The sequence below is a fragment of the Zeus faber genome (genome assembly GCF_960531495.2).
Source record: "Zeus faber genome assembly, chromosome: 1".
NCBI classification, from domain to species: Eukaryota; Metazoa; Chordata; class Actinopteri; order Zeiformes; family Zeidae; genus Zeus; species Zeus faber.
Genome location: NC_137193.1, coordinates 60726541 through 60752901, shown reverse-complemented (window position 1 = coordinate 60752901; position 26361 = coordinate 60726541). Strand labels below are relative to the sequence as shown.

The following is a 26361-nucleotide window of genomic DNA, read 5'->3' as shown; positions in this document are numbered from 1 at the left end:
CTTCTCTCTCTCCACTGACTGACTTAGTCGTTTTTTCCATGACTCACTGGGGTTACCATAAAATAGTTCCCACATGATATGTGCAGAGGCAGGTCAATGGACCGCTTTTTGCTGTACTACACTTGGCTGGCAATAATCTTAAAGGCTCTTGACCCACGACCTACATGCTTCAACCCGTTACCATTATATCACCATTCTAGAAGGGCTTCAATACGATGCGTTATATTAGGAGCTGGGAATTGGGAACATAGTCATCAGTTGTGTTGAGACAAATTTTATTTAATTTTTTTGTGGACCTTCCCCATATCGCTGTTCATAGTTCACCGTGGCTGCTCTGTAGATACGCAGGGCTTTGTTCACTCTGGGAAGCGGAGTGTGACCTCTGCGTTTCGACTGCCGTGTACATATATATGGCTCTTTACTGTATTCTACTCGGAACACTCTTGTACACTCACACATCTGTCTTTGTTGTAGAACGCCCATATGTTTCCCACTCTCAGTCTGACACATCTGGTCGTAATGAGGTGTGTGTGTGTGTGTGTGTGTGTGTTGCTCTGCTATTCTTCCTGGCCTTGTGTTAAAATGGTGTTGAGTCTTTTATTGCATCTCACTGCTTTAAACAAAGCCTATGTATTTTTTTCGCTATTGGATAATGTGTGTTTGTGTGCACGCGGCCGTGCGCTCATGTGCCTTTTCCTTGGCTGTCGTTAAAACACTTGGTTTATATTTTGTCTGCAGGCATCTCAAGGCTCTGTTCATTTATCAGCACTGCGGCGGCTGATGCTTTGGCTTTGAAGACGATAGTGGTTAGGTTTTCATATTGCTTTAGTCTGTGGGAACAGTTAGCGATTTTACACTCACCAAGAGGGATTTGTAATGTTTAAAAAATATTTAATACCAATACATAGACGAACCTTTCATACACAACATGCAAAGTGCTTTCCTTTAATATAAGGCAATCAAATGGTATTAATAATAAAGTGAATGCAAATTAGTATAATGCATTTCATAAACATAACCAATTTTCACCAATCATCAATTTTGACAGATATTGAAGAAGCACAATCGTTCCTAAGCGAATGCTTTTCTTTCCTAACTTCTCTTGAGTTATTGGTCTTTAATTACTCAAAACAATCATTAGTTAAATAGTTTGCATGATTTCTAAATGACAACTTTTCCAAATTCCTTTTTTTAAACATCAAGGTTTGGACAATTTCATTACATTGCCCCGTTACTCTTAATATCCAACTCTTTAGTTTTGTTTGATTCACAGACTCTGTGGCATTGAATACCAAATTTCAATACCCACTATTCAACCTCTCGAGAGTGTTTGGATGATTGGTAGTATCAATGCTGTTTGGGAGATACCATAAAAGCATAGAATTTCAACACCCAGCACCGCTTGCTGCCAGATTCCTCCCTCAACACCGTGGTCTGGAGTAATTGTCCTTGCATGTTGCCGTCTTATCATCCCCAGGCCTTACTCTCCTACTTTAACAAGCAGTTTTTTCCCACCGAGTTTTATTTTTTGTTTGTTTATTTATTTATTTATTTTTTGTCCTCCAAAAAATGCTGACTTGACTCTACTCTTCCAACCTTTCTCTGTAAAACATTCACATCAAATGGTCCTCAAATATTTTTTTTATTTCTTCATCAAAGAGGACAGAAAGTAAACATTGGTAAACCTGAATGCCTCCGGGTGCGCTGTTGTAGCCGTGTTATCATCTCAGCCGATGGTAAATAAGCGCTTTGGTGATTTTCGTTAAGTGTTTGTCCCATCAGAAAATAACTGTTTGGTGACATAGAATTCTAACTATTGAACGTCCAACACAAACTGTAATGGTCACCACTTGATAGAAGGTTCTAATGTTGATTCTTGTCCCCGGTCCTTTGAAAAAGACTTCCACACACTGCATTCACTGCTTTAGCAGTCAGCACATCAGCATTTTGCAGGTTGATGACAACACTTAAATGGTACCTGCCACATTGTGTCCCACAATGTATTGTGGCACACATCCTCCTGCTTACCGTCCAGTGTTTGTACTGAGATATTTCACTGGATGTAGTATGTCTAGGGGTGCAAGGGATCACGAAACTCACGGTTCGGATCATTTCATGGTTTTGAGTCGAGGATTGGATAATTTTTGGGATCAGCAAAGGAAAAAAATGGAGACCAATATATCTTTGCTTTCCATTTATTCTGTAAAACACTTAAAGCAAGAAACCTTTGCCCATGGTCGTAAATAAAAAAACAACATTCAAGAAGTCCAATGTTTAAGTAAAATCTTAAAATATATAAGACATCATAATACACCACTAAGTATGTTATCCTGGTACTTCTTGCATACACATGGTTCATACTCTGCATCAAAATAGTTAAAATGCTCACATACTAACGTGGCGTGCTAATGTGCTTGTTAGTACGAGAGCTGTACTTGTTAAAGCTCCATACCTTACTTTCCTCCACATCCCCATGCCTTGTATCTTTTACATATGTAATTATGTCTTGTCATCCGGAGTATTATCTGCAATCCTTTATTCTTTCAAAGAGTTTCATGGTAGTTCCTTGAATAATGCTATGTACAGTATATCTAGAACTACATATTGTTTATTATTAAAAATAGTCTATTCTGGGCCTCTTACTGCTCCGTCCTTTACCAAACCTCATCCATAGCCGCACAAATTAATTCAATGCTTTGCTTGAATCTCTGTCGGTATACCTACCGAGTATAAATGAGAGTCAACCCTAGCAGTGACGGCACTCTGCTCCACCTATTAACCTCTGTGTCACTGGTCTTGACTATTGTTCACTCGTCAAACAGGGTTTGCCTTCCCGGATTGGGCCTACAAGCCGGAGTCCAGCCCTGGCTCCAGGCAGATCCAGCTGTGGCACTTCATCCTGGAGCTGCTGAGGAAGGAGGAGTACCACGATGTCATCGCCTGGCAGGGTGACTACGGGGAGTTTGTCATCAAGGACCCTGACGAGGTGGCTCGGCTGTGGGGGGCCAGGAAGTGTAAGCCCCAGATGAACTACGACAAGCTGAGCAGAGCGCTGAGGTGAGGCCCTCGCAATCCTCGAATGGTGTCAAAATGAGAAGGTCATAGTTTTTATGATGGAGTAGATAGTTAACGTGAGACATGTTCTGCAGGTTGCTTTGCCATAGGACACTTAAAGTGGAAGAAAGTCCCGCATTTGGGATTTTAGTGGGCACTTGATATGAAACTGCCATTGTATGAATGTAGTTGCATTATGCACATGTTACTATTGTTGGTGGCGGAGTCAGGGATCGGGCATGTGTGAGAATCGAAAGGCAGAGGTAGTGAATTTGATGAAGCAGCGTAGCAAGTTGTGGTCGATATGAATAAACGTTCAGAAAATGGAACGGCACGCTCGGAAGAAGAAAAACAATTAAACAAAACAATGGATCAAAAGAAAGACAAAAGAAAGTAACTATCTTGGAGCAAACACTAGGGCAAACCCTGATGTTGGCAAATAACACTTGTTTGAATAGTAGTGAATGTTTTGTTGTTTCAGGTAGTTTGTTTCTGACACCCATTCCTGACGCGAGCGATGAGAAAAGATTCAAAGGAATTTGTTTCAATGAGCCTGTGTTGTCCTGGCATGAGCGACTGTGAAATGGGCTCGCGGTGTCTCTATTTGAGCGTTGGTGTCCTGTCCCCAAATGGGCTGTATCGGTCCAGACGCACTCTCCTTTCCATGGACAACTCTGCAAAAATGGAGGAGGAGAAGTGGAGATTTTTTTGAGTGGAGAAGAGGTGCCTTTCTTCATGATGTCTGGCACCCATACCACAAGAACATAGACAACAAAAGAGGTTGCCGGGTGGCAATCGCCAATGTCTTAATTAAATATGCGGTGGCAGTTGATGGGATGGCTGGCGCTAGCTGCCATTTATTCTACTCACTCACTATGGAGAACAAAGCAAAAGACTCAAAGTTGTCTCCCGTTCGATGATTTCTTTACATCGTGATCTAACTGGCTGTGAGTGGCTATTGGCTGTCGTGGCGAAGCTAATGATACATATCAGGACAGTTTCGGATTGGGCTTTTTTTGTATTTTGGGCCATTTGATTTGATCTTTGATCGCTGGTGCGTGTTGCGATGTTCCCGCCAGTGCAAGATGCCGGCTGACGCATGTCGGCCCAAGCGACCCGTTATGAGGGGGCAGCCGTGTCTGTTAGCATCAACACCAAACAGCGGCGTTAAAGACCGACGGATCTCTTTATCCATCCTTCCGTCCCTCTCCGGCTTCCTCAACGTGGCGAAAAAAGGTTCCTTCGTTGGTTTTCCGTGTCTGAGAAAGACAGACACGGAAAACCAACGAAGGAACCTTTTTTTATTATTATTATTTTTTTTTCTTTTATTTATTTTTTTTTTCTTTGTTTTTTACATGAATCGTGTCTTGTATGTTGACAGGAATCTAAGGTGACAGCTTGTGTAGACATACACACACACACACACACACACACACGCACTTTCTCTCCCCTCAGAACACATGTGGGATGCTAAGTTTTATTTAGCTCTCCGCCTGTTCTCTCGTTTGGACGCACGCACACACACACACACACACACGCGCGCGCGAGTCATCGGTGTCACCTTCTGTATTGTAGGCTGGTGTGGGTTTAACTTCACCCGTGGTGATAACTTGTTGCACTACCTAGTCACCACACACACACACACACACACACACACACGTGCACATCCAGACCTTGTCAGCCCTCCTCCAGACAATCTGCACCCCGTGTGTCTCTGAGGAGTCACCTTTTCTCACTCTGTTTGGTCTAGAAATTTCACGATAGCGGAGATCTGGCGCGTACGACAAATTCCAGTGGAATTCTATGGTTCTCAATTCCCAATTGTATACCTTTTTAAAAAACCGCAAATGCCCCTTTTATTTAAATAATAATAGAACAGCGCCATAGCCCTCAGGTATTCAGCCAAAAACAAGATTGTGCTTGAGATACTAATGGCTATTTTTACTGAACGATTGCTAAAGAGACACATTAAAAACATGCCCACACCTAAATTTCAGTTGTTTTCAACTCCGTAAAACTACTGGTTTTACGGTTGTTTAATAATTCAAAATAAGCCAGGTATCCCATCCCTACTACAGAACCGCTAAGTGAAGGTGATTGATTATTATGAATGATTATTATTCTAAAAGATATTTATTTTGGGTGTCTGAAGGTCCTTAAAAGTCTTGCATTTCAATAAAATTGTACAACTATTTACCTTTTAAAGTAGTCTTACATTTGAATTTGTGAGCTTCTTCATAAATCTCAACATAAATAAAAATTAATGATTTCTGTTAATATAATATATTATTTTTTTATCAAAATCAGTCAGGTTTTTCTTCATCAGTCAACATTTCTAATGTTAGAAACCTCTAATGCCTAGCGCTGAACCGAATACTTAAAAAAACAAGTTGTCCAAAAGTCAGTCCTAAATTTTATAATGTGTTAAAGTATTCAACCAAACTATCTGATACTTACAAACATCCTGTTACTTCAAAGCATAATGTTTTATTTTGACTTAATACACAGCATACATACAGCACTGGATGCACATAAATTAAGTCGTGTTGAAATAATAATAATCATAATCATAACGTTTAAGTATGCATTGCCAAAGTTTTGACAAACATTTCCTAGCAGCTGGAAATCAATCAAATTCTTGAACATTTTTAACGGGCAGTTTAACTTTTTTTTTTTTTTTTTTTTTTTTTTTTTTACAAATAAACAGACGTGGTAGAAAACTAGGTTAATTTGGACGGTCTCTCTGTAACCCGGGGCACATGCCGTTGTTAATTTCAAACGGGAACAGTTAATTTGTGCAGCTAAACTTGGCTTCTAAATGCCTTTCCTGTGGTTTAAAAGCACGTTGCGTGTACGAATAAAGCGGTTAATTAATTGTGAAGTCGGTGGAAGAAGAAAGGCTGTTAGATGTTCAAGTTGACTGATGGACGCACACAGACTTTGATGTGTGTACGTTTATGTGCCCGTTGGTGCACGAGGGCACGTTTAAATCTTTTGCGGTCGGAGTCGATACACTGAGCGTACTTTGGCTTTATTTGAAGTGAGTTCAGACTCTCTTCAAAGGCTGTCTATACGTCCAGACGTCCGTCCAACGTGGTCTTTCTGTGAGGGACACCGCCCGGAGGCCAAAGGGTGGAGCTGCAGCTCAGAGAGCAGAGCTCCATCCACAGGGAATCACCAGGAAATGTTATTGTCGAGACAGTTTATTTAATGCCATGATGCATTTTAAAAACGTTTATAAGTTTGAGCGAAATTGTCCGAAATAAACGCTAGTCTTTAGATAAAAATCGACCTTGTAAAAAAACAAAAAACGGTTCCAACAAAACTTCAAAGCATTTTGCATCTTTCTTTTTAACAAAATAAATCTCATAGAAAAACAGGGGAAAAATCTGACAATATGATAATGTATTTATATAATGAACGTTGCACAGCACTGGTAAGCTCTCGAAGTGAACAAGAAGTAACAAGTGCAGATTCTTTAGGATTTGACTTTAATTTAATTAAGATATAATCTAAAACAAAATAAATATAGCAAGTAGACCTAAATCTAGAGAAATACATTTTGTGGCGTTGCCCGTTTTCCTTGGCAAGTCTCGTTGACAGATTTTACATAATTCATATTTACTGTCTGCTTTGAGTCAGAACCTTATTATCGCAAAAAAAAAAAAACGCCAAATATTCTGTAGTGATGACAGGGAGATTTGCCATAATTAAGCAAAACGGTCAATTACTCATACTTTTTTTTTTCCACAACTACAACATCCAAGTAACCACAATGAAATATATTCATGAACAGAGAAAATCAAATGAATAAAAACATACTGCTCACACAAAATAAATAATTAACAAATAACATATTGAAGTATTTACAAAGAGACTCCACCAATACTTATTATAACAATGCTTGGATAAGACACTGTTTCCAGCAACTATAGCGGTTAATGGTTCTCAACAATGCAGCACTGGTGCTGTTTCCACCACTTAAAGGTGCAGTTGACAACTTTGCGCCGCTGTTGCAAAGTCAACAGAATCCTTTACGATAGCTCAGAGCGTTCCGTGTAAATCAGCGGTCCCAAACCTTTTTTACGCCCAAACCGGTACTACGTCAGACAATAATTTCGCGGACCGGCTATCAAGGTGTGACTGAAATATACAGAATCTCACTTCCGCTCTTCCAAAAGAGGAAAAACATACCTCTTCCAGGCATAAAAAGTGAAGCATTTCAAACAAAATGTGATTGATCGTTAAACTACCAGGTCAGAAATTCTCAAGAACAAATAGACGTCACCGGGATCAACTAAAGCAAATAGTACAATATAAAGTGAATACAATTTAAAACTCTCAAACGCTGAATCAGTGGGAGCCCTGGGCTTGTTTCTCTGCAACAAGACGGTCCTATCTCGGGGTGATGGGAGACAATGGTACCCATAAGTGTGTTCCGAATGTCCAGTTTGCTCCGTAGTCTAGTTTTGGTTGCCGTTACTGCAGAAAACCCTGCTTCACAAATCCAGAATGTCGACAGAGTTATTGTCTCAAACATACTTTTAAAACCGCCATCATTTGCGATCTCCAGCAGTTGATCTTCTTCCAGCACGGGCATGCTCGATTCACCTGCGTTCACAAATGGATCGCGACCGACTGGGTCGCAACCCCAAGGTTAGGGACCGCTGGTGTAAATGATCAAAACCACTTTGGAAATAAAAGAGAAGAAGCATGTTCACTGAAGAGGTAAATTGAAATGTCACAATTTTAGTTTAATTTTAATTCTTTTGGCTGCGCAGTCACAGACATACATTGATATATACATAGACGCTACATCGACTGCTACGGCTCGTAGCTGCGATACGTCACCGCCATTGGAACAGGTGATCCTGGCCTGTAAACACTGCGACGCCGGCCAATGACACTGAGAGCCGACTCTTCACCGTGGAGGGGTTTGTCCAGCGTGCCGACGCTATTTTACGCCAAAGTGATTTCACCCAGGGCACAGGATCTCGTTGGATTTGATTTTGACCCAAAGGGACACCATACGATTAAGTGTCGATTTTCTTTTATTCTTATGTGAAGAAATGCGGCCAGCTTTTTCAGTTTCACCATCTGACATGCGTTACAAAAACATGTAATGTACGTGATACCAAACCAGTTGTTTTTTTGTATTGGGATCTCACAATTTACATTTAGATTGAAGGCTCACGATTTCACGATACGAATACGATATGATTCAATACGGATATATTGACACTTTATACACAATGAGAATTGTTATACACTTTTCAGTTTCACCATCAGATGTGCGTTACAAAACAGCAAACTCAGTATAATACAGCATTCTTAATATTCAAATGACTATGGTGGTTTTCATTTAAAGTGGAAAAGGATTGCATAACTTCCAAACAAAGATATTTATTTGATTTCAAATGGATTCAGAATTGAATCATATTGGCATATCGATTTATTTTTAATTATTTTTATGTATTTTCTTTTGTTTGGGTTTTCTTTGAGGATTAATTTTTCTTCACCCAGCCCTATTTTCTCTGGTTTTAACCAACCTGGTTTTCGAAGATGGGAGGATAAGTAGGAGGGAGGATGGATGAAAAGATGAAGGATGTCTCGGACAAAAAGAAAAACAAACTAAAAACATTTTAACCTAATTTCTCAGGTGAATCTAGTGTCTTGTTCTCTTGTGTTAGGGTGGGCGGCCATTGATGTCTCGTCCTCTCTCTCTGTGTTCTGTTTTCCATTATGTCTGATTTAATATATTCTCAAACGCTTCCCAGAAGTGGAGGGCGAGAGGGAGGGGGATTTAGGAAGGGCGGGCAAACATAGGGGAAAACGTGTTTTTTGTCGTTGGGGTTTTTTTTTTTTAAGCTTCTATTTAGGGCCTTGACTGTCTTTCAGCATGGATAGTCTCTGAGTCACATGCTGCCATTTGATCCTGAGATCAACAGGGGTGTGTGTGTGTGTGTGTGTGTGTGTGTGTGTGTGTGTGTGTGTGTGTGTGTGTGTGTGTGTGTGTGTGTGTTGTGTGTTGTGTGTTGTGTGTTGTGTGTTGCGTGTTGCGCTGATGACTCCCTGGACGTCAGACCAGCTCATTAGTCAAGATGACAGAATTGGTCAATCTATTTCATGACTTTTGTGAAATGTCACTCTTTCTCTCTCTGCACTGGCCCCTAATGACACATCATCTATCTACTATTACTCATTCGGGGTCTCTTTTCCAGGTAATTCCGAAAGCTTTGATGATTTCAGGTTTGACGCACGACACAGCAGTGTCGTGCGTCCTTTTATCGACTCCTTATGTAATAACGGCGCAATGTGAAAATGAAACCCTTATTATTGTGTTATAACACCCGTGTTCTGTAATAACTTGCAGCATTTTGTGATCAACATCTCGCTTTTACTGAGATTACGTAATGTTGTGGTTATTATGTATACGTACATATTTTTATGATGATGAATATGCAATAACCATTTAGTCCCCGACTTAAGATTTTCCTCGTCATCTATTATTCGTCAGTTCAGGCGATTAGTCGACTAATCATCGTACGTTTATGATATTGATTTAATTATTTAAATACATGTTTTTTGGGGCTGCAGAAAATGGATTGAGTTCCAGGGCTGAGAAAGAATGTTATAAGTAACATTGTTAACACTGTGTTACATTACAGATAAACACAAAACCTTATAATCAGCCTTTAAAATATGAATTGAACTGTAACTATTATTTAATTAATGTACACATTTAAATGAACGAATGGGGCCTCCGGCACATCATTTTCCTGCTGTCGACGTCCCCTCGTCGGGCACATTTCCCGGGGCTGCGCTGCGCCTTCCCTGTCCCCAGAGCTCGGGTGCACCACGGGCCGACCTCCGCCCGGTCCTTCGGGTCATTTAAGATATTAATTGGTTATTGAAGAATGGGATTAATGGTTTCAAATGGCTCTTATAATATACACGATATTTTGTAGAATATAGATAGAATAGAATATTTTTTCAGACTTTTCGATTTGTTTAATTTTAAACCTCCATTTAAACGTCAGGGAAATTAGTTGTTAGGAACATCCCTGTTCTAAATGTGTGGGAACAACCAGCGAGGGGACTGAACACTTTGTTGATTTATCAGTAACACCTGCACAATAACTTATTACCTTTAAATAGAAATGTAATCTACGGCACTGTGTGGCGCGCACGCATGAAGCGGCCTGTTAATTACCGGCAGAAGCCGCTCCTCGAAAGCTGTAATTATAGTTCTGAATGTGTTGGAACAACCAGTGGGAAGACTGAACATTTATTTGTCAAAATGAGGTTCAAATAAAAAGGTCCTCTCGCGTTTCATACACAGGTCCAGTCGTACACTGGAGGTTTTAAGGTTCATCTTGAGTTTTTTGTCTTTCCTGCGACCAACTGACCAATGGAAAAACTTGATCGACTGAGACTACTTGTCGACTGTTTGGGGTCAGCCCTAATAACCATGTAATAATTCAACACATTACACACTGACATATATAATAACACTTCAAAAGGGCGGCCTTCATTTATATCAAGTGTCACACTTCAATACTTTATAATAAAATTTCACTAGAAGGCTCAGACAGATATAGAAACAGAAACATACATTATATAAAAAGGTTATTACAAAAATGATTGCATTCAAGATGTTTCTTAGAAAATGCGTGTGTTATTACATAATAGTCACATTTATTGCATTTCAGCAAGTTATTACAAAATGCTAAATACAATACAGCACTTCATTTAACTCACAAAATGGCCCGCTTGTGCCAATATGGACGGTCTGCAGCTGGCTTCAAGACTAAAGAATGTGTGTGTGTGTGTGTGTGTGTGCGTGCGTGTGTGCAGGTATTACTACAACAAGAGGATCCTCCACAAGACCAAAGGGAAGCGCTTCACCTACAAGTTCAACTTCAACAAACTGGTGCTGGTCAACTATCCCTTCATAGATATGGGATCTGGTCAGTACACACACACACACACACACACACACACACACACACACACAGACACACACACACACACACCAGTTTTCTCGAGACCTAAATCACAGCATTTCATATAACAAATAGTCAAAAGTATCAAGAATTAAAATATAGCACAGAAAATTTACAATAACCCTAACAGTTAACTGTACACATTAAAAAGGTGTGGCAATCTACACTAAACCTTATAAGCAACAAATATATCCAAAAAATAACAAATCATTTTTAAACCACAACATATAAACCGTAGACAAAATGTTGGCAATTAATCTCAATGGGGGCTGATAGATCAGTTAGTGTCCAATAGCGAAGCCACTGAGCTGAATCGAACTATCCTCATACTTATCTATAAGTACCAAACCTTTTCTTCTTTTTTAAGATCGATAGTTTTGAGGAGTTTTGGGGGGGGGGAGTAGGTAAATTTTACACGCCTTTCAATCTACCGAAAAAAGTTCCATGCAGTAAATTCAACATTTTGTTTTAATAAAAGTTTGTCATAAAAAAAGACAATGTACTTCCTTTGAATTGGTTATACATGAATTTGGGGATTTAATTTGGTGACTTTGCTTTAAAATCAAAGATAGGCTTCCGTCTCAAGGGGCAAAAAAAAAAAAAAAAAAATGCGACTAATCATATAAAGCAATAAAAAAAATTTTTTTAAAAATTGACGATGAACAGCTATATATTTTCTATATTCTTTTTATTCGTTAACACAATGCAGTGGGTGCACTGTGGTGGTGAGTGCCATGTCCCAGTCTGTCCCATCATGCCCCAGCCACCCCCTCCCAGTTTGAGCAGTGGCAGCTGCAGCCTCACAGTGTAAACCAGCACCAGATGGAGCCCTGGACCCAAAATGCTTTTTATTCTGGTTCCCGTGTGATGTGGCCTCCACACTGACATGTTGTGATACGATGGCTACATGGGATAGGTTACAGACGCACACACACACACACACACGGATCATACAGTCGGAGATGTGCAGATGTTTTCCATGTGTCTGCGGCAACCTCCGGAATTGAGATGAATGGATAGATAGATGGATAGATAGATAGATGGATGGAAAGATGGATACATAGAGGGATGTTAGATAGATGGACACATAGATCGATGGTTAAACAGATAACTAGATAGATGGCTAGATGATGGATAGATGGTTAAATACAGTGGAGGAAATAATTATTTGATCCCTCACTGATTTTCTAAGTTTGCCCACTGACCAAGAAATGAACAGTCTATAATTTTAGTGGTAATTTTTGGTAGGTTTATAACAGTGAGAGACAGAATATCAAAAAGAAAATCTAGAAAATCACATTAAAAAAAAATATATATATATATAAATTATTTTGCATTTCATTGAGTGAAAAGTTTTTCATCCCCTATCAAAACATGAATTCATGCTCCCACAGATTAGTCCTCTCGCTTTAAGAAAGTACTCCTAATCTCAACTCGTTAACTGTATAAAAGACACCTGTCTCAACTTGTTACCTGTCTAGAAGACACCTGTCCACAGAATCAATCAATCAGACTCCATCCTCTCCATCATGGCAAGACCAAAGAGCTGTCTAAGGACATCAGGGACAAGATTGTAGACCTGCACAAGGCCGGAATGGGCTACAAGACCATTGGCAAGAAGCTGGGTGAGAAGGAGACAACTGTTGGCGCGATTATTTGAAAATGGAAGAAACACAAAATGACCGTCATTCTCCCTCGGTCTGGGGCTCCACGCAAGATCTCACCTCGTGGGGTATTAATGATCATGAGAAAAGTGAGGGATCAGCCCAGAACTACACAGGGGGAGCTTGTTAATGATCTCAAGGCAGCTGGGACCACAGTCACCAAGAAAAGCATTGGTAACACACTACGCTGTAATGGATTAAAATCCTGCAGCACCCTTAGGTCCCCCTACTCAAGGAGGGACATGTACAGGCCCGTCTGAAGTTTGCCAATGGACACCTGAATGATTCAGAGAATGCTTGGAGAAGGTGATGTGGTCAGATGAGACCAAAATCGGGCTCTTTGGTATCAATGCGACTCACCATGTTTGGAGGAAAGGAATTCTGACTACGACCCCAAGAACACCATCCCCACCCTCAAGCATGGAGGTGGAAGCATTATGCTTTGGGGGTGTTTCTCTGCTAAGGGGACAGGTCGTCTTCACCGCATCGAGGGAAAGATGGATGGGGCCATGTACTGTGAAAACCTGGGTGACAACCTCCTTCCCTCAGCCAGGACACTAAAAATGGGTCGTGGATGGGTCTTCCAGCACGACAATGACCCAAAACATACAGCCAAGGCAACAAAGGAGTGGCTCAAGAAGAAGCACATTAAGGTCATGGAGTGGCCTGGCCAGTCTCTGGACCTTAATCCTATAGAAAATCTGTGGAAGGAGCTGAAGCTTCCAAGTTGCCAAGCGACAGCCTCGAAACCTTAAAGATTTTGAGAGCATCTGCAAAGAGGAGTGGTCCAACTTTCCTCCTGAGATGTGTGAAAACCTGGTAATCAACTACAAGAAACGTCTGACCTCTGCACTTGCCAACAAGGGTTTCTCCACCAAGTTCTAAGTCATGTTTTGGTAGGGGATCAAATACTTGTTTCACTCAATGAAATGCAAAATAGTTTATATCTTTTATTTAATGTGATTTTCTGGATTTTCTTTTTGGTATTCTGTCTCTCACTGTTCTGATAAACCTACCAAAAATTACCACTAAAATTATAGACCGTTCATTTCTTTGTCAGTGGGCAAACTTACCAAATCAGTGAGGGATCAAATAATTATTTCCTCCACTGTAGATTAATTGAATAGATTGAATTGATATATTCTCCAATGTCTTTTAAATATAATAACGGTGAAGTTTAAATATTGATCATTTTTACCGGGGACCCCTTGGAACCTCTCGAAGGACCCCTCGGGGGTCCCCAGACCACACGTTGAGAACCCCTGCTCTGGCCCGTTGGAGTACACTCTAATTCCCTTCTGGAAGATAACTCACAAGTTGCACATCATTAGTCATTAAGATAACACACATCATAAGGCAAGTCAGTCTCTGGAAGTTTAAGTTGAGGCGGCACCGTGGCCAAATGATCAGAAACACAGTGAACGCAACTTGACGACATGTGTGACTCATTTTGTTCGGAATGTTCAATATAAATATTGATTCTGCAGTCTATATGTAGGGTTTGGGTGGAAAAGAATAATTTAAAAAACAATACAAAATAAAATATTATAAAATATATATATTTTTTATATTATTTAAAAAATAGTCTTAGTAATATAGTATTTTTAATGTATTTTTTCTCATCCAAGCCCGAGGGCCTCCACTCACACGGGGGCGTACACAAACAAAACAGTGACATGTGGCTTAATGTACACACATGCAAAAACCCACACACGCCCACAGTGGTATGTGACACACACACACACACACACACACGCTGTGTGGTGCTGGAAAATCGGAGCGGAGCAGCCCAGCCCATGTTTGTGATGGCAGAAAGAGACTTTTCCAATATTTAATTCTGGCACTTGCTGCCATGCCACACTGCCACAGTCTGAGAGAGAGGCATAGAGAGAGACAGATAGAGGCAGAGATCAGCAATCAACAAAAAGTAAATTATGAAACATATTGGAAAGAAACTACGAAAAGCCAAAGTAAGCTTCAATGCTATTTGGCCCTAAACAGACCGTACACCACTGCAGAATATTTGACCATGGTAACTGAGGAAAAAAATGAGGAAAAACCACAACGATGTACAGACTCGGCGAACACAGCCGTGCCGTGGAAAGAGCGTCAGACATGGCAACCCAGAGAACCCCGGCTCTGCTCCCGCTGCAGCCCAGGAGAAGTGGAGCTGCTCAAGCTGCCACAGAGGAGGACTACAACATGCCATTTAATACAATTCTAAAAAAACACAATCAATTTAAATACCAGCTGAGCAACGTCATACATTTTTGGAGAAAAGGCGGAATGCTCATGCCAGTCTGTCAGAAAAAGACGAACGGTGCAGTTGCTGACACCTCACCTGCACGGTTTTATGTGACCTGTTCTTCACCTTTATTTTAGTACATTTTCTGGTCTTGTAGATGTGTTACATCAAGAGATGTAAGAATGCTTGTCACGCCAATGAAGCAAATTTGAATTGAGAGAGAGAGAGAGACAGAAGGTGTGACAGACAGGTAAAGGAGAAAATGAGGGAGAGAGATAGAGGGAAAGTACTAACTCGGGAACAGAAACGGTAGATGATTTGGGAGAGAGGTGTGAGACCTGAAAGAGGGAGAGTGGGAGATGAAGGGAGGGTGAAATGTGATGGATGGAAAGAGGGAGGAGGACGAAAGTCAGTCTGCCTACAACGCACACACACACCAACCAGATAGTCATAGTTTTTCTTCAATCGTAGTCTCACTTTTCCGAATTGACTTCCTTTTACTTACTATTTATTTTTTACTTCTACACATCCATCATTGAAACATGATCTATTTTGACTTTCTTTGATATACGGTTCTGAAGGGATATCTCGATATATTTGTTTTCTTTTCCATACCAATTTTCTTAAATTATTGCCTAGATGAAGTGCTAGGGTATCAGGATTTCAGTGTTTCGATGGTGTATGGAATTACAGTCCACACTGCTAATCCCTTTGCTAGTTCAAGTCCTGGCCATAATTTGGTGTCTGTGTTTGAAGCCGCTCTGGTCGCATGGTCGTGAAATCAAGCCACCATGCGATCTACACGATCTGGTTCCAATCTCGTGGTCGCATCCCATTTGTCGCTCAAACGCAGCGTGATTGATTGATGCCTGGCCACGAGACAGCGGGACAAATAAATCCCCTTCCCACCGTAAGAGCAAGCATGAGAATCAGCAGAGAAAGCTCTGAAAGCTGTTTGTTTTTTTTGTTTGTTTTTTTAAATTCTCGACCCTGAGCAAGGCATTTTTAGTCAATTTGACTTTTATCATGTAATAACACCCACATTTTATGACGACCACTGTCACCACCACTCCCCACATGGTTTCACATCTTTCACTTCACCCCGCCTAAATGCTCTTCCTAACACTAGCTAGTGGCTCCATCTGGTGACACTAAATGGCAAACAGCTGGCTACCTTGCGGCAGTGTTGGCTACGTTGTTGTGGACTATTTCCATCCAGAGGGATCCAGGATCAGCCTGCCGGGGCTTATTTTGCAGTAATGGCCAACCGGCTGCTCATTATCCCTTAGTTACACAATAGTCACAACAAACAAAACATGTTTTTCCTTTAGAAACTAAAATGGCGCTCTCTCTCTTTCTCTCTGTCTCTCTGTCTCTCTCTCTCTCACTCTCTCTCTCTCACCCCCCCAGGGCGAGGTATCCCTCAGAGCGCCCCCCCGGTTCCAACGGGCAGCACCCACTTCCGCTTCCCCCCCTCCACCCCCTCCGAGGTGCTGTCCCCCAACGAGGAGCTGCGCAGCCCCGGAATGTTCAGCAGCGTGGCCCGCCGCATGGCGCGCGGCTCTGTCAGCGACTGCAGCGACGGCACCTCCACCAACTCTGAGCTGGAGGAGGCGGTGGGGGCGGAGGAGCGCGGGGTGGGCCCCGATCGGGCCTTCAGGGGCCTGCTTCACCCCCGCCTCCCCCACGAGTCTCTGTTCAGGGTCTATGGAGGGGGGCCCAACGGCCTCCCCAGGCCCACGCCCAGGGTGCACTCTGACACCCTCTCTCCCTTCCCCGTGTCCCCGCTGCCCGGGCCAGGCGGTCTGCTGGGCCCGGCGCTGTCCCCCGCCCTCTCCATGACCCCCACCTCCCACCTGCCCTACACCCCCTCCCCCTCCCTGTCCTCCCCAATGCTGGGCTCCCACTTCTCCTTCAACCCGGAGGACATGAAGCGCTACCTGCAGGCCCACACCCAGTCCGTCTACAACTACCACCTCAGCCCGCGGGCCTTCCTCCACTACCCCAACATCCTGGTCCCGCAGCCCCACCGCCCTGCACCTGACAAGATAGCTGCCGCCCATCACCTCCACGCTCCGCCTCTGCCGCTCTCCCATTCGCTGGGGGAGGATGGCCCGCTCGGCCAGCAGCACCCCTCGTCGTTCAAGTTCAAGCTGCAGCCGCCGCCGCTGGGACGCAAACAGAGGGATGGAGGTAGCTCATTGGCCGCCTCCTGCGGAGGCTCCTCCAGCCAGTCAGCTGGCTTTCCCCTGTCTGGTCTGACCTCAAGCGCCGCTTCCGCCATGGAAATGCCTAAGATCAAGGTACGGATGGAGTTTCTGTTCCAAAATGAAATTACATTTACCTCCATAGCAGTTTGCTAGGTGTTCGGTCAAATTTTTTTCCGCGGGAAAACTGTGGGAATGGGGGGGGGGGTCAATAAAATAAACTGAAGTCAGCACCCAGTTACCACAAAATAAAGTCAGTGCTGTATGATGTGATCATTGAATACGGAAACTGAACTGCAATCTTGCAAAATTGCAGGGTCTCGCGAATATTGCGTGGATTGGTTGAATTTCCATTAATTGTTGTGTCAGTTTCCTTCAGGGACAGTCGCCAAATAAACCTGCCTCACCCTAACTCAGCAGCTTTGTGTCTTCTCCCCTCATCTCCGCCTCACGCCTCAGGTGGAGCCCATATCGGACATGGAGTCGGAGGAAGAAGTGGAGGTGACAGACATCAGCGACGAAGAGGAGCCCCACGGCAACAATGAGGACGAAGAGGAAGGAGACGTGTTCACACCGACGGCCCGACACCACGACCACCACCCTTTCAACCACCACCCTCGAAACCTCCATCAGGCATCCAATGGCATGGGCGCCAGGTTTACTGCGCCGACACACAATGCCCTGCTTCTCAACCTGCCCCCTCTGCATGGCAACGGTGGGTTCACGCGTGATTTTAAAAATGGTTTGAAATATGATTATTATATTATATTTGAATTACATTTGGGATGTTAATTACATTTCTTGATTTTAAAATATTCATAGTGATTCATATGTAATAATGTTTACATTGTGGAAATTTGACCGATTTAAACAAATTTCCTGGAATCCTAAAGGGAAAACCAACCAGTGTCATAGGAATTGAGTATTCCTGTTCATTTTCAAATCAAATTAGTTTTTTTAAAGCTGCACTAAAAAACGGTCAGAAAAGCCTTTAATTTACAATCTTTAATTTTCAACCATTTGAGGGAGCACTAATCTATAATAAACGATTACAAACCCTGCATTCATTCTCATTCTTTATGTCCTTTAAAAGTCTTAATGTATGAACAAATATTTGGCCTTAAAATTAATTTAATAGCTTTAAATTAGAGTTTATTATTTATGATTTCTCAATTACACTTAAACAGTTAATCTGATTTTAGTTAAACCGTTACTATAGTTGAACAGTCTATTCTGAAATGCAGACATCAATATAAAAAACTTGACTCTGCGTTGCCTGCAGATGCCCTGGGTAACCACCACCATGACGACCCGGAGGAGGACGAGGACGTGTTCAAGACCCCCGCCAACCCACCCTTCCCCCTGCCGGGCCTGAAGAGCGAGCCGGGCGTCCCTGCACACGGCTCGGCTCCCATCAGCCCCGGCGGCACGCTCTGCATCCCACTGAAGCTGCGCTTCAAGCGTCGCTGGAGTGAGGACCAGAAGATGGAGGCGGATGGAGAGAGGGACGAGGCGGAGGACAAGAAGGTGCGCTCGGAGCAGAAGCAGGAGATCGTGGAGGGTGAGGATGGCGGGAGGAGAGGAGGAGGAAGAGGGGAAGTGAGCGGGGTGTTGCCACCACTGCCCGCCCAGCGCAGGGCGAGTTCAGAGCTGCAGAGGGCGACGGCTCAGCTGTCCCTGGAAAACACCAGCTGCTGAGGAGCATACACACACACACACACACATACACACACTACCACGTATACACACACACACACACACACACACACACACACACACACACACACAGTTACACTAGGTGCCTGTGCAGCCTCACACACACAGATGGAAAGCCTTATCCAACATGGATGCCTGCCTTGACCTAAACACTAAGAGGAGACTTACCCTCACCAGTGCAGTTGTTGTGTTTGATGATAGTGGCCCCTACAAACCGGGGGGTCCGAGTTATCTGAGGGACCGATTTGGCCCTTGAACATTGCACACAAGCCATTGGATCCAGTTACTGTTTTATTTGGGGGAATTTAACTCATCAGTCAGACACTGAACTGAAAAGAATGATGGGATTGGAGTCGTTGGAGCTACTTGGAAAACTTGCTTTAATTTGTTAAACCTGTGTAGTCTTGAGGTTTTCTTAACTTTAAAACAGATTTAAGCAATTTCATTAAGTTATCCAATGATTTTTTTCCCCCAGTGTGTGGTCTGAAGCTCCTATTGTACTGCAGTTTTATTTCATTAATCTTTCTAAAACAGTAACTGGTGGTCGTTAAAGGGATTTTGGTAAAACGTGTTGCGGCCAGTATGCAGAAGCCAAGCTCTGTCCATCCATAATCACACCTCCACCCCTCCATCTCCGCTTCGGCAGACAGACCCACGCCCTGATCTGTCGCTTGGAATTCCTCCACCAGCCTTGAAAAGAGATTACAGAAGTGCCTCTCCACCCACCTGCCGAAAATCCCACGCTCCACGTCGTTTACAAATTGGAGGACGTTGAATGCAAGGACAAAAAGCCTCCACGGACCGGACCCCCCCCACCCCCCACCCCCACCCGACCCGGTCGGCGATTGGATCGATTCATCTCCAAAACTGAACTTAAGACTCAAGAGGTTGTTGGGTGTGGAGGGTCTAAAGATTTAGTTTCAAGGTCTTTTGGTTCTGAACCGGGAATCCAGACGAGTGAAGGATCCTGTCAAGAAGCTCCAGAGCTTCTTTTTTTTGGTTTTGTTTTGTTTTTGGGGGAGCTCAGTCGGCCGTGGACCATTCACTACAATGTGTGAAAAGCACAAGATGGCCACCAGGGGGCGACATCGCTTGGTTTCCAGAGGCCGAAGACTTGGACAGCCGAGGTGTCGACTCGGCTTATTTTCCGTTTTTTAACGTCTCGATGGTTCCACTCCCGAATGAGGACGATTGATCGACTAGAGCCTTCAGAGAAACTTCGGGGGGGGGGGGGGGGCGTCTTGGTTTCTCTTTCTTCTCCGCTGTGGCACATGCTTTTTTGGGGGGGAATGAGACGACACAAAACTGATGTTAGCCGCATTTTCCGGGTGCCCGAAAATTTTTAACTTTTTAACTATAAACAAACTGCCCCCCCTACTTTTAGAGGCTGTGTCCATGGTCTCTGAACTCCCGCGCCCCCTAAAGGAGGCGGAAGGTATTGTAGTTGACGCTGTTTTTAAAGGGCATTTGCTGTGATCCGGCGCTCTTGGATTGATCATTTTTTTGGGGGGCGGGTGTTCTGAGACTACCTCCCCCGTGTTTATACGATGTTTAGACAAAAGCCGAGGCCGAGCAATGGAAAATGAACTGATTATTCTGCGGTTGCACGGGAACCATGGAACGGACGGACGGACGTGGAGGTTCGAGATTGTAACTCAGGCAAACCTTCACTGAGATGTTTTGCGACCAGTTATTTTGTATGATGATGATGTTTAATGGTGTAGTTAACAAAAATAAGGAAAAAAAAAACAAAAACAACACAATTTGCCCATTTGAATGAACAAAATATAAAAATCAGACGGTGCCTTTTTGAAACAACAAAAAAAACCCGCATTTCTTGGACACTCCCCCTCCCAGCCAAACACACACAGTACCGACTTGCCTTCTGTTTTTTAAGAGATACAGAATAATTAAATGGACACATATATTTTATTCAAATATATATTGAAACTAAATGTTATATTTCAGTACAAATCAGGAAGAGCCTAATATTTTTAATGGTATAGATATATATATATTCTACTGGGCATATTATTACAGTATAATTCTGCCGTTGCCTTGCCACACCCCTTAATGCCTTCCCAAAGTTATATTTTCCATTGTATCGTGAAGCACACCAGGTATTGTGTATTCAGGGACAAGGGGGGTCATGGCTAAAATAAAAAATAAAAATGAACTGAGTGACGCTGAGTAATGTCCCAGGTGGGTGTAATACGAAACCCACCACAAGAGGGCGCCGAAGCTCGTAGAAACTGTCTACTGTTCCTTCGGCTTCATCCCAACCGCAGTTTGAAACAAACATTTGGTGCTTATTTTTTTTTTACGAAGCCGCTGGGCCGGGCAAGCGGGTGGTGGTAAGACCCGGACTAGACAAATACCGAGCCACTCTTTCGGCTTCTTTTTGGGACAAAAATACGATGAGACTGAGGCTTCTCTGTGGCCAGAATAGAGGTACCATGACATCACGCATGACATCAGACGCCTCTGCAGTCTGGCTGCTGCTGGAGACGGTGTAACCATAGTAACCACACACCGACACACACATGTAGAAAGAGGAAATGGCATGATGAAACCGCACACTCTGTGTGTGTGTGTGTGTGTGTGTGTGTGTGTGTGTGTGTGTGTGTGTGTGTGTGTGTGTGTGTGTGTGTGTGTGTGTGTGTGTGTGTGTGTGTGTGTGTGTGTGTGTGTGTGTGTGTGTGCGCACGCACGCGCGCTGGTGAGGACCGGCCTCTAAATTGACTGTTTTGATTTAGTGTGCCAGGACTATGGGTCCTCGCTTACAAAGTGTATATACTTGGACCTCACTTTGTGTGTGGTACCCACTACAGCCCAGAGAAGTCACACGTTTCCCCCAAAAAATGTTAAAGTTGTTTTAAACTTTTATTTAGCTTAAAAAGGTTTAAACTGTCACCCCCCCCCCCCACACACACACACACACACAGTGCTGCGGCTTCAAACAAAGAATTCACTCAATCGTTAAAAATCCACCTTGTTGCCGCCCCCGAAAATCTCATCTAGGCGATTATTTTATTTTTTACCATCGGCCATTTTAGATTTTTTTGTTTTTGTTTTTTCTAAGCGTATTACTGTTACTATTGTAATTATATCATTAATATTAACGTAACCGTTTGATTATTTTGTGCCCTCTTCGATTCCCCAAAAATGTTTGTTAATTTGCTTCGTAACAGTCTTTTTATTTTTAACCGAGTTGTTATTATTATTATTATTTTTTTTTTTTACATTATTTTGTATATATCCATAACTTTCCGTATCTTTTTTGGAAGAGGGTATGACGTGTAAGAAAAAAGAAAAGCATCAACATTGTTTAACCGTATTATTTCCTCTTCTTCTTCCATTTTGTTTCTCTTGTATCTTTTCATCTTCATTTGTAATTAAACAGTAATCAGGGTTCATTAAAAAAAAACAGGTGAAAATGGACGTCTGGTTTTGTTTTATTTTTAATGCAAGCTTATTTTTTATTCTGTTTTTTTTTTTTTTCAGTTCAATTTTCTCATCCAGAGGGAAATGATTGTACCGTCCTTAATTAACACTTAGATGTTGGGTTTGTGTCCCGTCAACAAATGGTTGCAGTCAGTGTCATCCTCCATACTTGGGACCAAAGTTTCCAAACTTTGGTCCACAAAGTTACTACAAACTTTTTTTTTTTTCCACCGTGCTATAGCGCCGCCCTGTTAACCCCTTAAAGCATCACAAACACACAGACCTGTGCTTGTTATGTCTGACTAATATTTAGTGATGCAAGACTCAAACGATTAGGTCGTAGTGAACACATCGTTATTTCTTCTTTCGGGAGTGAGTCTGGATTCACTCCAGTAAAAGAATGACTCTTCGCCTCACAAACTGAAAAAATCACTGACGACTAAGTTGTAGTGGGGGGAAAAAAAAAAAGGCCAATATGTTTGTCGTAATTCATAATGTCACTCGTTGACACGTTGCATTTCACCAAATTAAATATCCTTGACCGTTCTTCTCGGAGCCGAAGCTTTCATCACGACTCGTTCTGTTCTATCATTGTAAGCTTGTTCTGCCAGGGCCGCTTTTCTACCTGGAACTGATGAATTGGATGGATTGGTACAACCTTGCCATTTCGATTTCGCCACACAAAAGCAAATTGTTATTGTGCAATATATATATTTTTAAAATCTTTTTCACTGAATTTGGGTAGATTTTCACAGCGCACCAGGCGAGCTCCGTGGGCACGCCGTGCTCCGCACGACTGACCGGTCTCTGAAAAGCAGCTTGTGCTTCAGCTTCCACTTTGAAGGAGAAGAGATCAGGAAGAAGGTATTTTGGTTCTCTTGAGTCCGAACTCGTTACTCCCTCCCCTTAAACGAAAGGCCAGGTCGCTGCAACCGGTGGCATTGAAGTGGAAAGTGGGAAATGAATTAGTGCGTTTTCTCATCTCACCCGTTTCGTTCCAACGTGGGGACGAGATCAGAGAGGAGGGGGGGGGGGGGAAGCTGTTTCGAGGATTAAGTTGAAACTATGACAAGTTGAAAAATAGGGATAATAGTTGTCGTGTATTTCAATATTTAAAAGTGCAGTGTGTCGAAGTATTGGCGTCTAACAGTGAGTTTGCTGATCCCAAACCAACTGAACACCCCGAGGTGTCCTAGTTCAGTGTCGTCGTGAGGCGGCGTCAGCAGATTTTAACACCTGTTTGCAGAGACCGGACAGAACATCCACCAACATTACGGGGGGAACAGGAAGAGCCAGCTTTGTCCCTTCCGGGCTACTGTAGAAACATGGCGGTGCAACATGGCGGCCTCCGTGAAGTGTCCCCGCTCCCTATGTAGATATAAACCTCGTTCTGAGGAAACCAAAACACAATGGTTCTTGTTTTGATAGGATTATACACTGATTAAAACATACTTATCAATATTATATTCCATTTCTGCCAAGTCCGTTCCGCTAGATGCCGGTAGATCTTACACACTGAGCATAATAGGTGCCCTTTAATCTCGCTCGTTTGATTTTATTCTCAAAATATAAAGCGGTAGAATAACCTTTCAACTCTATATGAACTCTATAATAATAAAGAATGGAAAAATAGAATAAACCTCCAACCTAGTGCCATTTAGGATATACCATAAATGGATACAATGATTTAACTGTCTCCTAACTTTTAATTGAATTATTACCGCCCTCTGCTGTTCATTGGTGGTACTGCACACTGTAATAACCCCAGCAATGAGGTGTCATGACTTCAATACAATGTCCGGAGGATTGTTTGTCAAAGTAAAAGTAACATTTAGTCTCAACTCATTAACCTTTCTAAAAACGCTCACGGTGCAAATGAGTGCAAAAACAGCCGTTCATCTTTTTAAGTTGTTTTTCATATTTGGTGTGTCAATAAAATAGGTCTGTCTGTTATTGATGCAAATTACTTAAAGCCTTTGCAAATGGCCAGTGGCCAACTACTAGCTAAAAATATTTGATAGGAAAAAATAACTTTAGGCATTTCTATTTATGATTTCTATTCATCAATCTTAAGAGTTTGCAAAAGTTTTTTTTAATTAGATTGAAGCTTGAAACAATTGCTTCAGTTATATGTTTTTGTTAAGGTTTTGAGAACCTAAAATGTTCCCTGAATTTGAACCTGGGATTGTGGGGTTGGAACCAGAGGATCCTTGAGGAACCCCTGAGATTCTGGAGGTTGAACCCTGGCATTATGGGGTTCCAAGCCTAGAATTTTGGAGTTCAAACCGTAGGATTCCAGTCTTCTAGAGTTTGAACCCTAGGATTGTGGGCTTCTAAACCCTAGGAATCTAGAAATCCTGGAGTTCAAACCCGAGGATTCTGGGGTTCAAATTTGGGCGTTCAAACCCTAGGATTCTGGGCCTTAAACCCTTGGATTGTTGAGTTCGAACTCCAAAATTCCTTCATATTATCCAATGTTTGGATCCATCTGGTGAAAATCCCCCAAACAAGTAAAATATTCTTTACTTTAGCTGCTCTCCTGTATGACCCCAAACCAAATTTAGCTTCTTTCTTTTGCTTTGTTTTGTTTTTTTCCCCCTCAATCTGTTGACCATTTAGTCTATTGTCCCTCGCTGTCATCCCACATTGTCCTCCCTATCGCTCCTGCCTTTTCTTCCCCCAGCTCTTTCAACCTTCTCCCCATCCTCACCCGATCTCGGCAGGGGGGCGTGGCGCTGAGTGACGGGCTGCTTGGCGTCCCGCGGAGAGGGCCTGGGGGGTCGGAGGTCACAGCCGGTCGCAGGAGCGGGACGGCCAACGGGCGCTTGGAACAAAGGAACAACAATGGAAGGCTAATTATCATGAGCGTCCAGGGTTCAGCCAAGGACAGAGGACTCCAGAAGGTTCTCCAACGTTATGGAGGGTTTTAAAGAACCACAAGATTGATGATTAAATTCACATTTATTATTATTGGTTTTTATTTCAGTTTGAACCCTAGGGTTCTGGGTTACGGTTCTGGAGTTTGAATGCAAGGAGACTCTGGTGATAGAACCAGCTGAACCCTAACCTACGAGGATTCTGGGGTTGAAGCCCTAGGATTCTGGACTCCGAACCCCAGGGTTCTGGTGTAAGAACCAGTGGATTCTGGAGTTTGAACCGTAGGATTCTGGGGTTGGTACCCTCAGATTTTGGGGTTGCTATGCTAGGATACAGGGATCGGTACCCTAGAATTCTGAGGTTGGTACCCTAGGATTTTGAGGTTGGTACCCTAGGATTCTGGGGTTAGAATCCTAAAATGCTGGGGTTGAAACCCTAGGATTCTCGAGTTCAAACTCTAGGGTTTTGGGTAACCATAGGATCCTCGGGATTCTGGAGATCGAACCCTAGGTTTCTGGGACTGGAACCCTGTGATTGTAGGTTTGGAACCCTAGGTTTGTAGGGTACCGGAGTTACAACCAGTGGATTCTGGAGCTGGAGCCCCAGAATCCTAGGATTATTTTATTTTTGTGCGTGCGTGCGTCAGAGGAGGAACTGGATCGAAGACTAATCTGATCATCACAGCAGAGCTACTCTAGAATGTAATTGGATTACAAATATTCTAAAGGTATTTATTGACTGTAATCAAAGTTCTGCTGTGATGGTTTAACATTGGATCAGAATCTGTGTCTTGGGCAAAGTACAGTTCCATGGTGTTGAGGTGTAATTGCCATTTAAAAAGACAAAAATGTAAGTAAAAAAAAATAAACAAATCATAGATAGAACAAACAAAAAAGGTTTTATGCACTAGATCAAGATAAATGACAATGGGCAAAGTAGCAGTAAGGATGCAAGTATGGACTGCATGTAAATATAGTTGTATATAGTAATAATAAGATTACAACATATCCAGTGGATGAAGTACAGGGGAAGCAGTGAGGGAGTAATCTGCAGGTAAAACCTCAGTGTGAATTTGTGGAGGAGCTTGCTCTGTAGTAATGAAGATTTACTACAGGAGCCTGAACCCTAGAAATGCTGCACTGACCAAT

At 42.6% G+C, this 26361-nt stretch overlaps 1 protein-coding gene across 1 annotated transcript in view; it reads left to right on the top strand.

Annotated features, from left to right (window-relative positions):
* The window catches only part of erf (Ets2 repressor factor), a 51387-nt gene extending 31294 nt beyond the window's left edge, over nt 1-20093 (top strand). The window contains exons 2-6 of the mRNA XM_080008166.1: nt 2823-3057; nt 10912-11024; nt 16380-17272; nt 17636-17891; nt 18459-20093. Coding sequence (XP_079864292.1) covers nt 2823-3057; nt 10912-11024; nt 16380-17272; nt 17636-17891; nt 18459-18874 — 1913 coding nt within the window. The 3' untranslated portion in view covers nt 18875-20093. The remainder of the gene's footprint in view (nt 1-2822; nt 3058-10911; nt 11025-16379; nt 17273-17635; nt 17892-18458) is intronic.
* Nucleotides 20094-26361: the final 6268 nt, after the last annotated feature.